The sequence below is a fragment of the Anas platyrhynchos genome, chromosome 1 (genome assembly GCF_047663525.1).
Source record: "Anas platyrhynchos isolate ZD024472 breed Pekin duck chromosome 1, IASCAAS_PekinDuck_T2T, whole genome shotgun sequence".
In the NCBI taxonomy this organism is placed as follows: domain Eukaryota; kingdom Metazoa; phylum Chordata; class Aves; order Anseriformes; family Anatidae; genus Anas; species Anas platyrhynchos.
Window position 1 is genome coordinate 145602267 of NC_092587.1, and position 17629 is coordinate 145619895.

General features: G+C 36.4%; 1 protein-coding gene across 4 annotated transcripts in view; it reads left to right on the plus strand.

Annotated features, from left to right (window-relative positions):
* Nucleotides 1–17629, plus strand: part of MYO16 (myosin XVI) — a 378556-nt gene that overhangs the window by 201034 nt on the left and 159893 nt on the right. For all 4 annotated transcript variants that reach the window (XM_027444352.3, XM_072031861.1, XM_027444351.3 and 1 more), the window contains 3 exons: nucleotides 4378–4483; nucleotides 7527–7644; nucleotides 14660–14807. In XM_027444352.3, coding sequence (XP_027300153.2) covers nucleotides 4378–4483; nucleotides 7527–7644; nucleotides 14660–14807 — 372 coding nt within the window. The remainder of the gene's footprint in view (nucleotides 1–4377; nucleotides 4484–7526; nucleotides 7645–14659; nucleotides 14808–17629) is intronic.

Genomic DNA, 17629 nt, shown 5'->3' on the forward strand with positions numbered 1-17629 from the left:
GCTCTATTTTCTTACCTTTAAGTGCTACTTAAAATTTTCCTCCCATGTGTGTTTCATAGGTTCATAGTTTCTGGGCATAGTCTTAACAGCATTATTTATTTCAAGTTCAAGTCTAACTGGGAACCAGGAATTTGACATTTCTTACTGAAGTCCTTTCCAATGAACTCTCTTAAAGCACTGCTAATTCACATCAGTGAATGAACTAGTCATTTGTACACAAGCAGTTATGCTCACTGTATACAGTGCTGTTCATAATTACTGTCAATTTCTCGCTCACTCATACAACTTCCACCAGGCTTTTCTTGTTTTTGTTTTTAAAGTTTTTATTTCTGCAGCTGCTTGTTTGTAGTGATATGTTTAGACTAGAAGCTCTTCAGGGTCAGACCATTTCTGTATTGTATCCTTAGCCAGATTTGGTTGCAGTCTCTTGACTCCAAACAAATGCTTGAGTTAATTATAGTAATTAAACTTATGGAAGCAGAAGGTCCACTATTGTTGGACCTCTGACCTGTCAGATCTCTGCTCTGTCTGCTCCCAAAGGTTGACTGGCTTTCCCCAAGCAACAAAGGAGACAATGTAAAAAATAAAATAATTTTGAGTCTTGTAAGATGAATCACCTGTTATGTAAAATATTATGTATGAATGTCCATCACAAAAAATTCCAACATTCCAGCTTACTGGTATACTCATATACCAGGGACAGATCCCTGGTGCCAGTGGCCCAGCCAGACTTGCATGAAGTAGCAGAAGAGCTGGGTGATAATCCAAGTTCCCCTGATTGTTGAACATCTTGTGTTCCTTGCCCTTTGTATTTTGTTACTTTGAATTGGACTTTTTTATAACAATTTCAGATTTTTTATTTCAAAAGAGTTTATTTTTTATTTTTACTGTTCATTTAATTTTCATAGAATCATAGAATCATAGAATATCCTGAATTGGAAGGGACCCTTAAGGATCATCAAGTCCAACTCTTGACACCGCACAGGTCTACCCAAAAGTTCAGACCATGTGACTAAGTGCACAGTCCAATCTCTTCTTAAATTCAGTCAGGCTTGGTGCAGTGACCACTTCCCTGGGGAGCCTGTTCCAGTGTGCAACCACTCTCTCTGTGAAGAACCCCCTCCTGATGTCAAGCCTAAACTTCCCCTGCCTCAGCTTAACCCCATTCCCGCGGGTCCTGTCGCTGGTGTTAATGGAGAAAAGGTCTCCTGCCTCTCGACACCCCCTTACGAGGAAGTTGTAGACTGCGTTGAGGTCTCCCCTCAGCCTCCTCTTCTCCAGGCTGAACAGGCCCAGTGCCCTCAGCCGTTCCTCGTACATCTTCCCCTCCAGGCCTTTCACCATCTTCGTAGCCCTCCTCTGCACACTCTCCAACAGTTTCATGTCCTTTTTATACTGTGGTGCCCAGAACTGCACACAGTACTCGAGGTGAGGCCGCACCAGCGCAGAGTAGAGCGGGAGATATTTTAAGATATAAAGACTAGAGTTGTAATAAAGGTATTGTTAAAAGAAAAAAAAGTTATTTAAGAAATAATAGGAAGCAGGCCTTCAATCAGGTAGTATGTAGGAATACTAGAAAGCCAAAAGAGAAATCATGTGACAGCTTTGTGAGCATAGGATGTCAAATTCTCTGTTTCCTTTCCCTTGGAATACAGTCTTTGTACTGCTTTCCCAATTTAACCTTGTTTATTTGTGGAATAAGCTGCCTTTGCTTTGCCTGCTTCAAAATGACTTTTATGGAAGTTTTACTGCAGAAAAGTGCCTTCCTGCTCCAATGCTAATTTATCCTCCACCTTAATCAGGCAGTCCAACCAAAAGTCAAAAAACAAACCACCCTTCATATTGTAAATTACATTTTCAACAACATAGTGGTGCAACTATTTAGAACAGAGAAGAGGATTTTTTCTCAAAGCAGAATTAAATTGTTAAAGCATAGATATTGTGAACAACAGGGTTATTACTAACTTTTTATACTCCACCTCAAAGGTAATAAAGGAGAACTATTTGATGTTGCTGAATGACTTTTTGTTGTTAAAGTATTTCTTGCCTCAAATGTTGCAATGATTTCAACAATTATTATTTTATCTAACATGGCATTTATGTCTTAGTGCTTCAATCTGTATTTCACTAGGATTATAGACAGATCCCTGAAATGTGCAGAACAACTGCATGACACTGTCTGTCTTTCAGCAGCCAAGTTCTAGTGAATTCTCACCTCTGAACTGTATTCTAGCAACCATTTTAAGCAATAAGCTCCTGTGACACTGCTAGACAAATTTTCAGTTCTCTAAAATTAACAGTTGACCCAGAGTTATCAAATCTGTGAGCTGTGTCACTGCAAAGGAAACATCAATCTTGGAAGGAAATATTGAAGAAGGGACAGAAGTTCCCCTCTCTGTGCAAGTCCTGTGTTATCTGGGCTGAAATTTGCTTGCAGTAGAAAATGAAACATACTTTTTCTTCTTTCTTTTTTCTTTTATACAAGTGAAACAAATTAATTAAGAGTGAAACTTACGGGGAACCCTCCGATTCCTTCATTTATAAAGGTGTTTTTTTTTTTTTTCTTTTTAGTTACAAATTGCATGCCTCCTTTGTAATACTTGAAAACAATCAAAGGCACATCAAATATCATATTTCTTTCTCCCCTTATAGACAGTTGATACATGTCTGGAAGCTCATTGTATAATACAGGCATAAGATCTGTAATTTGCAAGAGTATGAAGAGTCTCTAGGGGAGGAGTATTGCAGGACTAATGCCCTTGTTTCACTTTTTTTCTTTTCCTGTTAGTGATAACAGCAAAAAGATTATAGGATTTGGACACAGACATTATTAAGGCAGAAAACTAATGCTACTTAGGAAAAGAGGCAGCATGTTGCAATTAGCATTTGAAGAACGAAGTCATTGCTTCAGAGGGCAGAGAAGCATGCAGATTTTTGAGGGTGATATCAAACATTACTGAGTTTTGAAACAAATTGTTTCAGAAAGTCAGAAGCTGAAGATCTGAGCAAGGTATAGTGTACTTATGAAGTCAATTCTGTGGAAATACTGCTTTCACATTAGCTAGGACAGTGACCTTGATTTCATCTGATTTGTTTACCTTCAGTTTGTTGGCCTGGTTTAAGTATGTCTTTGTGGTCTATTAAATGAGTTCTTTTCATAACATACATGCAGGTTGCAAACCTTTGCAGTCTTGGACCACAAACCTCCTACTGATGCCAGCAGGAGTTTGAAGTCCAGGGTCAGACTCCAGCTTGTTCCAGAAGCATGCAGGACACAGTTAAAAGCAGTCTGACATTATATACAGTAATGAGAAATCCATCCTGACACCTAGGAATACATCTCACCAGGCAAACAAATATGATATCCCCCAGAGCTGCATGTATGTCTTATAAGAACTGAATGAGAATAAGTAGCAGAGATCTCAGCTCTGCCTGAGGATGAAGACCTTTTTTTTTTTTTTCCTTCCCTCTTTTTTTTTTTTTTTTCCTTTGTTTAATTTTCTCCTTTAAAGTGAGATGTGAATAGGTATGGCAGTGGCCAGACATACTATTTTTTGCTGCCCTCTCATTTTCATAAACTAGGTAACAGACTGACCAGCCAGCACAGCCATTGTACTGGTGAAAATCTAATCTGGCTGTTGTAGAAAAAGCCTTTTAAATTTGATCAAGCAGATAAATGAAGGAGAAACATCAAATTACATTTCATTTGGTTCATTTTCCTATAAAGAAAACAGTTGTAATTCATATAAGAATTTCCTACATGAATTTCTTCATCAGGCTTCACTAACTTTATCCTTTCCATCTTCATGCTTAAAATGCGCCACTGAGTTTGCTTCCCTCCCCCATTCCTCCACTTTTATGTTGTTTCTTCCCATCTGCCTTAATCAAATTGCCTATTAACTCATTTTCTTTGTTCATATTCCCCCTCAGAAATTCTCATTGTTAGAAATATATATTCCACATCATTAACAAGAAATTTAATGAATCAAAATCACTGAAGTCAGAGTATGCACTGCAGAGACTGGGCAGCTTGTGAAATCTCCTCAGCTTCTTGACTGTGTGGAAGCAAAAAGAAATTGTGCCCTACTAACACAAGTGCTCTGTGCCAGCTGACTCTTCAAACATTCTTTTCTTTCCTCTATTTCCTCTCTCTTCTTCCTATTGCTTTCTACCTTTTTCTTTTTTTTCTGATTCCTTTCATTACCACAGTAGTATTTCCCCATCTGGATAAAGAACCAGGCAGTACAAGCAGACTCCTTTGCTGGACAAAAGATATCTTAAATCCATTCCAACGGAGCTAGCAGAGAGTATAAGTAATATCTCAAATGTAAAAGTAACAGTGATTCTCACATCTCTTCCTTGCCTGTTATCTTACAGTGGAGAGAGTGGGTCTGGAAAGACCGAAGCCTGCAAACAGATAGTGAAGCACCTCACTTGTAGAGCCAGCTCCAGCAGAAGTACCTTTGATACAAAGATAAAGCATGTAAGTAGCATTCTGAACACTTGAGTTGAACAAGACAAAAATCTGGTTTCTTTGACAGGCAAAATAATTCAAAGGTGAAGGGAAAAGGCATCTGCTATGCTTAAGTTCATAAAGGGTTTATCACCTCCATTCAAGGTAAAGGGGGTTTCTTTCCTGTATTGGTCTGAATGGGAGCAGGATTAAGCTCACATTGATGTGATGAGAGGAAACCTAAAAGTGGAGTCCAGTTTTGATGAACAGGAGCCATATGCATGCTAAGGTACTGTGTCCTAAATATGTACTAACTGCCTTCAGTAAATAAATAATTTTTTCTGGTTACGATGATGCTTCTTTGGCCAGTCTAAGAAGCACTCAGTCATCTGGAGTAATACTATGTGAAACAGAAATGGAAAAGTTGCAGGAGAACTGCAAGGGCTGGTTTAAGTTTTGTGACTCAGTGGTTGTACACTAAATATGGAATAGGCAAGTGTTCTGAAATATTTGCATGTTTAATTCCCATAGCAGAACCAAATTCTGTTCAGTGCATATCGTGAAGTCATGAGAACCTGCTTCACATACACTTGGCTCCATGCTAATACATTGCAAATGTAAAGTTTTAATTTGACTGAACATCGTAACTCATTGGTGTTTTATTATACTGGTAACACTGCTATAAAGGTTCAGACTCACATTCTAAATTATGCTGGAATCTAGGTTGCAAATTCAAATTCTTTCAAAAAACTGCCTTTGCTGATGAAACTACTCATCTGAGATCCTGGCTAAGAGGCAGATTTACATGTAAAGTTTTAACACAATCTACATTCTTGTAACTGACTCGTGTTTCATACTTTTTTTTTTTTTTTTTCCAAATCTTTCACTTATCCTTCCTCCTTTACAGCACTTACATTCAACCCAGGATAATTTTTTTTAGGGTTAACTTGCCATATGCATGATGCCTTAAAAAACACTGGACTCATTCATTGTGTTTGTTTTTTAATGATATAACATGCATCACTCAAAGCACAATGCTTTTTTTACTGAATTATGCATGATTAAGTCCAGAAAGGTGACAAAACAGTGTCAAAGAATAGCTGATGCTAACATACAACCTACAAATCAGGATTATTGGGATGTGGGAAAGACTGTAGATACACTGGTTCCTATTTAGTACATTCTAGCCAGTAAGTTAATAAAAGTCCTATGGATTAGGGCTGGATTTTAGAAAACAGTGGTTTTAATGTCTTATAAAGACATTTAAAAAGCCTGATCACACTGAAAGCACAAGTGAAAAAAAAAAACAAACAAAAACAACACAGTAGTTTTGCTTTCCTTCATGCATTCATACAACTTCCATGTTAAAGTGTTTTTCAGTGTGATCCTGCTTCATGTATGTTCCTCAACTGACACATTTAACCTGTGCTTCACTTGACAATGTTAACAGTACTGTTGCTTATTTTCTCTTTTTAATATAAATTATGAAGATTAATGTTTCAATGATAGGGACTGTACACTTTTATTTTGAATCCGTGAGCCAGACCTTCAGTTTATATCTATTTCTACTGTTTTTTGTTGTTGTGTTGTTTTTTAGTTTACTACCTACACTGGTTTTCTTGTACTTTTGAACTGATCTGACCACAGATATTATTGAATTAGAACTGCAAAATTCAGGTCATATCCTTCAAATCCTTTTGTTTTCAGAAAGTTCAGATTAAATAAGAAATCAGTTAATAATTAACTTTCTGAATAAGAAACTGAAAGCTGTATGTTTTCGGATACAAATTTGGCAGCAGTGGGAATTAGGAGGTGTGGGAGGTATTCCTGTTTCTGCTGCGATTTATCTCCTGCTTCCTGGTACAGTTTAAATCCCCACCAGGTCCTCTGGCAACAGTTCAGAGGACAGCACGTACCAGTATGTCCACTCTATTCTGCAAACAAAAAATATATGAATGTGAACCTTTTCATGCCACTTGCCGTAGAGGTTAGAGTTTAGTGTAATAAACTGTTTAGTTTTACAGTATAGAATTAGTCATATATGTCAATGACTCTTAGTCAGTACAGGTAGAAGAGAAACATCACGTATTAAGAAAAATGAGTTGCATGTTGTAACAGTGGGACACTGGGATGGGACACCTGGCTTCAGGTAGAGAATAGAGGTGTAGCAGATCCCACCCAAGGGGAATCAAGCGATGATTCTGATTTAGTTGCCTGTTAAGGTGCTCGAATGAACACAGTGGCCTGGATTTGTGCCTGTTGCAGTCATACATTGCATCGTTGGAAGTTACTAAAGCTGTACTGGTCAAACCGAATGCTGAACTAGCCAAATTTCAGCAAATGCATCTTAAACTGCAATACTACTGTAGTGGAAGCAAAACTAGGCTTACTGGCTTTCTGCTGCCACCTACTGCACAAATAGCTGGTTTAATTAATGGTTCTGAAGCATCTGATTTTCAGAGCTTCTACCTTTGTGATTGGAGCCACATGTTATCTGTACCTCTCCACGGCCCTCTTCCCTCCTGTCTCTTCGCAGCCAGGTTCATCCAGCTCCAGCAAACCACTGTTATATCAGAACGACAGTGTGTTGCAGACACATTGTGGTCAGTTTCTCAGGATACAAGACAGGAAAGTGCTGAAGGGAATTCATTTAGTGTAATAAACTAATTACACACAAAAAGCTAAATGCAGAGAGAAAATGGAAGAAAGAGGGCATATTTCATATTTTTAAATTAAATGTAGTGTTTTGAACATGCTCTTTTTAAAATAATTGCTGTGACCATGAAGATGTCACATGGAAATGCATTAGTCTGAGCCCTTGTCTTACCCCTTCCATTTACAACTCCCACTATTCTATCAGCACTTTTTTCTTTTTTTCCCAAGCTATTTTATTTTAAGTTCTGTACAGAAAATAAAATTTTAAGGAATTTGTTAAATTCCAAGCTAAAAAGTAATTTTTTTTTTTTCTTTTTTTCTCTTCCAGTTACTGGTCTCAAGTCAATCTCACTGATGTTTTTTGAAATATATTCCTGTTTATTTCCTCTCTTACTACTGCTTTACCATTTTCTTGCAGGTAAACTGTGTCTTGGAAGCCTTTGGACATGCTAAGACACCCCTGAATGATTTTTCTAGCTGTTTTATAAAATATTTTGAGCTACAGTTTTGTGAGAAGAAAAAAACATTAATTGCAGGTAAGTGTTATTTAAAACGTGCTGATTTTATTTTGATATTAACCACAGACGATGTCAAGAGGTATGTGCCAAACATACAGCAGCAATGGACTTAAAGTGCTCGAAAGACGCAAGGGAGCTTTATGGAATGTCAGAGGAACATGATTCATAGCATGTAAATTCACAGATCCCTCAGAGTAGTTAGGAGGGAGATTAGGAGGGAGAAAAATGCTCTATGCAACCACCAGGTGGCAGAGAAACACAAGAAAAAAACCTTGACCACGGCTGATGCCTCTTTCATTGCCCAGGAAATCGTATTTCCCTTTATTCCTGAGATTAACAAACTGTGACAGCTGTGTATTGCTTTATTGTCAGAGAAAAGAAACAAAGAGATTACTTTTTGCATTTACAACTAGTATTGTTTTGGGTATTTTAAGTATTGCTTAAACAAATGATAATCTTAGCTGTTTAGGGCAAACAAAAAAACAGGTATTCTCTGTAATACCAAAATAAGAAGTTATTAATTATAGCTTTGAGCTTCCTCTGAAGGAACTAGGAGTCATGCTCGTGTTTCTTCTAATTAGAGGTAAAATAGTGTAAAGTTAGTGACTGCTTTTACTATAAGTGGGAGTCTGCTAATTCCCAGCAACAGTTCATTACTGATGAAAATGGCAAAACTTCAGTGGATTCTGAAAATTCTGATCATCAGAGCCAGTCTGGGAGCACTTTGATTTCTGGTTCGTGTCACCATGCAGCTTCGCCATTCATCCTTCTGAATGGCGAAGCTGCATGGTGACACAATTTGATTCAAGTAACTTAGTTTTCATTAGATGAACATTTCCAAAAGTGCTTCATTTAAATAAATAAATAAATATTAATATGTTTATACTTTCAGAAGATCTTCTGAAAAAAATTATTTGGAATTATTTCATAATGGTAATTAGAATTTATTTTCGCAAGGGTGTTCACTGTACCCTAGCAAATAACAGTGAAAATACTGCTGTGGGAAAAATCAATACCACTTTTTTTTTTTTTTTCTGTTTTGCTTTACAATAAAGACAGGTTATTTGGAAAGAAAATGTAGAATTAAACAGTGGGATTTCTTTTCATTAATCAGCTGTTGCTTGATTAAAATAAAGGACATAAACATCAGAATGGACTAAATAGCATCTGAATTGAGCTTGTAAAAATAATGTTCAATCCCTAAAACTAACATTTTAAAAATCCTATTTATTGTACATATTTTAGTAGAGTCAATGGAGTTACCACTTTGGACTATATTTCTTAAGTGATCTGCTACTAAACAGTTTGTTTTCCTTTCATTGATCCATATGTGGCCTGTGCTATTTTATTCTGCTCTAAAACCAGAACGATAGTTTTTCTATGGATTTTCTATGTTCCGCGTTAACATATTTCAGTGTATGAGCATTTCAGAATAATAACTTGCTTAGTTTTCACAGCACTTCTGACCTAAAATTGTGTCATTCAGTTCCTCAGATGAGGATAACATAGGAGCCTCAAGGTCACATATTCCCAAAATTCTTGGGCATCTTGCTTGAGATTTCAGAGACCTGATTTTTCAAGCAGATTTACCTATACTCGCCAGTTTAATTCACAGCCTTTGTCTGTGAAGGATATAAATGTGGAAGCAGCTAACCAGGCTCTGATGCCAGTTTTCTGGTACACTGATGCTGTGCTTTTATCACTTTGAAACTATAGGTATAAAATGAGAAAAACTGGGGTTGAGTCAAGTCCATTAACAAATATAAATGATTGACTTATCTACCCAGCCATCCTCCAAATATTTAGGGACTGAGTCATTTACTTTTAACAAAACTTAGATAGCCAAAAGTTCCAAAATTTAAAGTCAAGAGTGAGAAGTTCCAGTACAGCGGAAAAAGTTTTGTATATTTTTTGAAGTATGTGTATGTTGCAGTTGTTCATGCTGTTTGATTTGCATTGTAGCTATTACTTTTTCTAGGCCACTGCTAAGTATAACTTTTGAATGAAATTGTCCCTGATTTATACCACCATAAATGAGAAAAGAATCTGGTGCATTGTCTGGTTTGAATCCTACCCAACAATTCTGTGTATCTATTTGAAAGATCATTTGAAGCAGTGTTTACTGTCTTGCACTGTTTAAGCATGAATGAAGAGTGTAAATACGCAGAGCACCTGATTCTGCTGAGATATGACTTTATAACTCATTTAGGCAAACTGGGCTAAATATGTCTGGTTTGTAAACAAAACTTCAAGTGACACTAGGCTGCCTCCAACAAAGGGGTTAGGCTGTGGAAACTCTTTAAAACAGAGAGAGCTTCAAGGGGAGAGATCCAAAACAATGTACTTAGGAAGAGGCATGCAGAGTATATATGTATGTTTTTATTATAGAGGACAAGTTGAAAGTAGCATTCCATGTATTTTAAGTGGAACTGGATGAAGTTATTGACAGTGCTTTGTGTTTTTTTTGTTTTTTTTTTTTTTTTTTGTGCTGAAGTTCTTTCATGCCTAGGCCCTGGAAATGCTCTGTCTGACTTTTGTCACATAAGGCTTATTCTTGTAGCAGGAAGTCCAAAATAGCCATAGAACAGAAATGTTGATCATAGTTTTCATCTACAGGCTGGATTTGGTCTTTATTACAAACTGGTTCATTACCATAAGATTTGAATACAAGGGTATTCTTTTGAGTGTGATTCTACTGTAAGCCAGTACAAACATCTCTAGAAGTTTTATGTTTCTCCTCTGACTCTTGTTTCTCAGTGTTAAGTTGAAATGAGAGTTTTCAGGTGATAAGTGGCTTAGTGGTCAGCTACCTTTCATTGCTTTAGTCTAAACAAGTGGAAAAAGTATAATCCAGATTAAGTCATTGTTCATTGTGACTGAATAAGGTAAGGCAGTGGGAACTAGTAAAAAGTGCATAAATATATCAGAACAAAATCAGAATAACCTACAGACCAGTAGTTAAATTAAGTTTTTTAAAGAAACTCATACATAGCAGAACTCAAAGACTGACCTTCTGCCAAAAAAAAACACAATCCTTTGCAGATGATGCTTCATATCAACAGCCTAGTAGTGACAGTCTGATTATATAACTATTTCTAAAATTAAAATTAATGCATTTTGTTTTTATTTAGAAAGAATGAGGATAAATGATATTTCATGTAAGTTGACACAAGTTCTGAGATGAAAGGCAAGGCTTTTGTCAGTTTCCTCAGGCATCTAAATAAGGTTAGGAAAAGAAAATCAAGCCCGAGAAACTTGTTCTCCAATTTTTCCAACCTTGCTTTTCTTAGTCCTCACATTTTGAAAAGCAAAGTGATGTGTTTTTTGTTGATGGTGGTTTTTAAGTTGCACTAAAATGGAAGGATGTAACTTGAGTTGCAAAAAGAAGCAGAATGTATATTTGGCCTGCCTATGTTACAAACTATTTTGCTCACTTAAAAAAAAAAAAAAAGTTTCAGACTTTAATTTCCTTTTGAATTTAAGAAAGATTGCAGCCAACTAAGGTCTCAGGTGTGTTTCTGCAACGTATTTCAGCTAAGAACTTTGAAATGTTTCGTCTTTACCAATTGCTGTGTTTAGGACTGCAAGGTTTTTGAGCGTTTCAGAGAATGCATAGCTGGAAGATTTCACTGGCCACACTTTCAGTACAGGGTCTGCTTGCTGACTCTGTAACTGCTCCGTAGATCAACTGGTTTGTTAGAGGAAGTACAAATGTCTTTATGCCTGTAAGTACAGTTAACATTGCACAAACATGACAGGCTGTGCTCTAGAACTCTATTATTTTTTCCTTTTATTTCATATATAGATTAAAGAACGTAAAGGCTCTTTGTAGAAAAGCCGTATTGCTGTGATAGTTTTCTTTATGAATTACTTTAACTCAATTAAAATGTTGCTGTGCTTGTTTTTGCTGATCAGAGACTTGGCAGTTCTTAACAAATCTTCCTATTGCTGGAGATGCTAACTGAGATGAACTGTATTTAGTCTTATTAAAGTGGGTGACTTGAAGTAGCTGAAAAGGGCTGAATTAATTTGTGTCAACTAAATAAGTGGTGTTGCCCATCATTAAAATTAAATGTATTAATTAATCAGATAGATGATCTCCAGTACAATTTTTCTTGTTTTTATTAATCAGTGAAGGTTAAAAATACCTGAGTGCGATAGTTATGAAAGCCTTAGAGGAGATCTCTGCAAAGAAGAAAGTGATTGAAGATTAGTAATGGTGTCTTTTCAAGTTAATTGATGGTAGGGTTAGTTTTACAGTGAAGTAAGTTGCAAGCAGAATAAAGATGGAAGACATCCTTCAGGTTCACCTATCCTGTTTTAACCCGTTGAAATGGCAGCCAGGTAATGATTGATCCTGATCAAAGTGTGTGTCTGGGCCAGCCTTGCCGTGATAGGTTAAGATTGTATTGCTTCAATTTGCAATGTGCTGCAAAGTTACTGGAGGCAGAAACATATCTTGCTACCAACTTAATGATTTCCCAAGCGTGTCCTTTTACTTCTAGCATAGTTCTTTTTTTTTCATAGTGCAGCAACTGAGGGTTAACTGGCTGATACATAATTTCTCATAATATAGACTCCGTAATAACAGCAATTTACTCTTTTTTTTTTTTTTTTTTTTTTTTTTTTTGTAAGATGATTTAATGGGGCAGCTCAGGTCTCCTTGGTTCAGCAAGCCAGCTGTACAGCTCTGCTGTGTCAATGCTACTGTCTCTTCTGTAGCTAGAACAATGTGGCTGTCAGCACATGTTAGGCCATGCCTGTACTGTTAAATAAAAGAAAGGGTGGAAAGTCACCCTGGGTGGCGTACAACTGATCTTCTGCACTACTTTACTGGTGTCTGTCTGGGATGGTTTGACTTGTGTGGAGTAGTGCTTCATGAGACAGTGCATGGTTATATGTATTTCAGGGACAGCACTTACCTGCGGAGACCATTCTCAAAACAATATGTTCAAGATTCATTGGTTTTATTTCCCTCCATATTACACAGTCTTTCAACACTATTCTCACAGGGCACATTCCCTCATACACATAACTTCAAATATCTTCAAGTTTACAGTGTTTCATTTAACAGTATAGACAGAGATGTAGAGCTCTCCAGAAGATAAGAAGGTGAAAAATGGAAGGTGAAAAGTAAAATCTAATTACCAGACAAATACAGATGGTATAGCAATAACCAAGCTAGCTGTGGATACTAGCAGCTGTGTGGTGACAGAAGTGTGACATTCTGGCTTTGATCCTAGCCTTTAGGCTGATGTGGCTACCGTGCTTCTGATAGACACACAGAGATGTAGCCTATATAACTTTACTCAGTGTTGCATTGAACAATGCCATTAAACTTTAATGCCTGACTCCAAAGCTGTTTTTGAAAATACAGTTTCAATGGTCCCCATCTTTAGAAATCTTTAAATTCACTCTGCCTTCAAACTTCAAGTGTCTCAGGCATTTTAAGTTGTGCTTCTTGATATGCCTAGAAATGCAACAGTTTTGACTGCACTGAATAATTCAGTGCTATTTTATGCTTAATCCCAGTTTGCTTCAAAAAAGGAAAAAACAAAAAAGAATTGAGAAAAGTTAGTGGCTCAAAAATGGTATGCATTTAGGGAACATATCTATTGTGCATCTACAGGATGCATATACCTGTATTTATGTCATTGAATCTGCAACAACTACGTGTTGAGTTGGCCATCATCCAGACTGTGGGAAGTTATGGTTTAATATCCCTCTCTGCTCAGAGGGTTTCAAAAATATAGCTTCTCTGTTGCTGAGAAGTACAGTTTAACCTCTAAACTCCACAAGTTTTTCCAGGATAAGGATGCTCACATAAGGATGCTAAGACACTGTGAAAGCTCTGCCACATTGTGGAGATTGAAAAACATGAAGCTGCAACATAATGTACTATATCTGAGTTGGGGAGGTCTCAGTTGTGTACGAAGGGACTGGACCTGTATGTGGTCTTTGCACCATAGCTAGTATTTTATGTTAAAGAGTGATGAGATACAGTTTACAAACAGCATGTAAGTGGGAACTGGAGTCAGGTCTGTGCTCAGAGGGCTTTGACCACTAGGTATGTTTAAGCTTTCCCTTCTTTTCTTTAGCCTGCTGTACCTGGGAACTGCATAGTATTGTACACTCAGTGGAGGGCTGAAGAGTAACCTGCCCAAAAAAGTGAACCTCTCTCTGTCTCCTCCACATATACGTCTAAAATGCCTTTTACCTGGTAAAGTAGGCAAATAGATCTAGGTGGCCAATATTACCTATGCTTTTGTGCTGTGCCTATTTCATGAACCTTAGTGGGCATGAAGTTTGAAGTTATGTATGATCCTTTAATCAGAATATCCATAGGCAAATCATGGTCAGGTTCTTCCTCCATCCCCTTCTTCACAGATATGCTGATTCAGGTGGCCTTTTATGTGGCAAGCTCTCATAGCGCTTCTGAGATTCCCCTGTTTCCCCAGGTACTGGTTAGTGAGGTTGTTGCTAACCATATGATTTATCTCATAGTGATCTAGAAGTAACCATCTAGAAGTTAGGTAGTCAATCTAAACTACTAATCCAAGCATTTTTGAGTGCCCACAGAGAAGGAGGATATAGTTGCTTGGACAGTTTTTTCTAGGACATCTTGAATCTTTCATGCAACTTTCTCTCTCCATGAAGAGGGAGCTTGGAATAGATGCCAATTCTCAGATGGCTACCCTTTGGTAGATGACTAATAGTTTGTCTCTTAGAAAGTCTTGCCAAATATGACAACTGGTTCCTTAAGCAAACAAAACAGACTATAAATCAACATCATTATCTTTAAAAATAAAAGAAACACATTTGTTCCACAAATGTTAGTTGAATTAGGGTTTTATATGTGATTTATAGAGAAAACCATAGTTGTATGAATGGTAATATTTTTGATACTATGCTTACTTCAGACTGCTTTATAGAAAGATTTTCTATTTGTCAGTGTTGCAGTGTTGAATGGTTTAAAATATGAGTTTAGAGCAATCAATATAATGATAAATTTATTTGTTTGTTTCTTAATCAGCTAGGATTTATACATACATGTTGGAGAAGTCTCGTGTCATTATGCAACCTCTCAACCAGAGTAATTTTCATGTTTTTTACTTGATGATGGATGGTCTGTCTGCTGAAGAAAAATACGCGCTGTACCTCAGTAATTTGTCTGCACACAGGTAGGAAAACAACTTTATATTTAGTATTAATATTTTTCTTATTTTAATGCCTGTGATCTGCTGAGGTCCTTCCTCAAGTAGTTAACTTTTCTGTCCTAAGTCTTCAATGTTATTTAGTAAGTTATTTAAACTAAAAAGTAGTTATTTTAACTAAAAAAGTAAAAAGTTAAAAGTAGCTGTTTTAACTAAAAAAAGTAAAAAGTTAAAAGTAGTTATTTTAACTAAAGTTATTTAGTACTGAGTCTGTGCTAACAAGGATTTCATTCTGAGATGACTCTCTTAAAAGTCAGTCATATGTCTACTAGGATTATTGCCTTAAAGGAGAAAGAAAAAAAAAATGAGGCTTTCATTTTGTAATGAAAGCATATTCCCAAGTTAGATTATTTGCCTTTCTTTCTTCAGTCTTTCCTAGGTGATTCCTAAGCAATATCACTAAAATGAGAGAAGCCTAGCTGGCATTAATGGTCTTCCCTTAAATTGGTTAAGTTTATAATGAGTGCAATGAGTAACTATAAAATGACCAATAGTAATTAAGATGATTTAAACTGAGTGTTTTCAGTTTTTTGTATCTGCATGTTTTTCCCATGAATTTCTCTCTCAACCTTTTCGTCTGGCTAATACCTGCATAAAGCAGTACTTCTCAAGTTTGGGCCTGTAAAGAGAAAGACACAGCATTCATTTTTGTGCAGGAATAAAGTTACTTGATTCTGATTGTCTTAAACAGAAATCTTTATGCTACCATTGTATGGTAATGTTTTAACCTGTTAACACATTTCATATTATAAGAATAGTACAAAGCACTAACTTTGAAGTAACCTGAGGCTAAATTGCTTTACCAAAAGCTTTCAAAAGGAGTGTGTGTGGGAGAACAGTTAAATTCTGTTTAAAATCCTTTGAAGACCACAAGGATTCTCAACTCCTGATCATTAATTTATTGCTCTTTTATCAAATGTTGTTTGGATTCCCTCAGTTTATTCAGAAAATGGAACAGTTTGAAGTCATTTTGCAAGAAGCTCCAACAGGAAAAAACTTAGCAAAAACCTGAATAATTATATTCACATGAACAAAGAGTTATCTGATAAGATAACTGATAAGCATCCAAAAAGAACAAAATAGCATTTCTAAATAGTTGTCTGTATATTACAGTGCCAAAGCTTTAGAAGTAATTTATGGCTGAATATTTGCATAAAGCTGCTTTTATCAATAAAGCTTTGCTTTGGCTACATAGAATAGGTTGTATCTTTCATGATTGAGAGTTTGGGCCAAATATTTCTTTCCTATACTCCTGAGTACAGGAGTTCAGTGGCACAGATTTTTCTTGGTTGATGGAGTTAAACTAGGGATAAGTTTGTACAGCATCAAATTCATACAAGAAATGGGAAGGCAGAATTTGGCTTTTGTTAGTAATTCAAGATTTCTGGCTTAGTCAAATTTTTATGAGATCATATCATTCTGGTAACATCAATAAGTGAATTTGTTATGTTTTCTTTAAACAAGTGTAATCTTGACTCTACTATCAAATTTAATCAGATAACAGCCGCTTTGAAACTATAGGTGGTTCATAACCAACTCGTTTCTGATAATTTTTCTGTTCCTTTTTATATTGTTTGAAGTTGCAATTTAAAGTAGAAGATTAAACAGTCTTAATAAATAATGTCTATTAAGATCACAAGATACCCCTGTTTCTTCATTGTTTGCTTAAGCCATTATAATATGAGAAATGAGGTGTAGCATTGATTCCTTATTCTCTTTTTAAATGAAAGTACCTGAAAGAGTTGTAGCAGTATTGTTGATAGTGGTTATTTTTATGCTTTATGCTGTAAAAGGTGAGAGGTAGTTCATGTGCTAAACAGTTTATAGTCCTGCATTGAGTCACTGTAAATAATAAAAAGGGGAAACCCCTCCCCTTTAGAGTCACTAAGAGTTTCAGTAAGGCTGGAGTTTCACCCCAATCTGTAGGGCAGTTATTAGGTTGTACTTCTGCAGTGCTTGATGCTGTCCAGGGAGGGATATTGAGTTTAGAAACTTCAAGGCATGTGCTTGCAAACATAACAACTGTTAGGGCAGCTTGTGAAAATCAGGAGTGGGCCAGTTTTTTTTTTGGAGGCTATATATAGCTGGGGTCTTGGAATAGCAAGCCACATAAACCTTCGTAGGGAGGGACCAGAATGAATACGTCTCCCACTGTATCTGCATGTGGATCATGGTGAATAAGGACAGAAACAATTTCTGAAAGGTAAGATCATTTTTCAAGATTGAACAGGGGGAGCACATCAGATAAAGAAAGAGAATCTCAAAAGGGCAAGTCAAGGCTTTTTGCTTCACAACAATTACTCCCCTGCATTCATTTCATTCAGAAGCTGATTTTATCAGTAGATCCTTGACTGAAATTTCCAAAATTTCTCCTAACTTTGTGTGTTTCAAAAGAACTTCAGAATTTTATTTTGCTGATGGTATGTAATACAAGAGAGACGAGAGACTAGAGATTTAAACTTATATTCTTGATTTGCTCTTCTTTTTTTTTTTTTTTTTTCCTTTTTTTTTTTCTTTTGCCTGTGCGCAGATACGGTCCCATTACAGTAAGCGTTGGTTTTCTGGAATCTGAAGTTTAGCCTCGTAGTTACAGTACGTGCTACCTTAGTGATAAATCTTGCAATCAAAGTGAAAGAAAGCAAAGTAGAGAAGTGACAGTGGTGACAGATCAGTTTATAAATTGTCTTTATGATGAAGAAATGGAGCTAAACAGAGATCACAAAGAAGAAAAAAAAAAAGTGGGAAAAATCTTACAGAAAAATGTTGAGAGATCTGGTTTTACTTTTGGG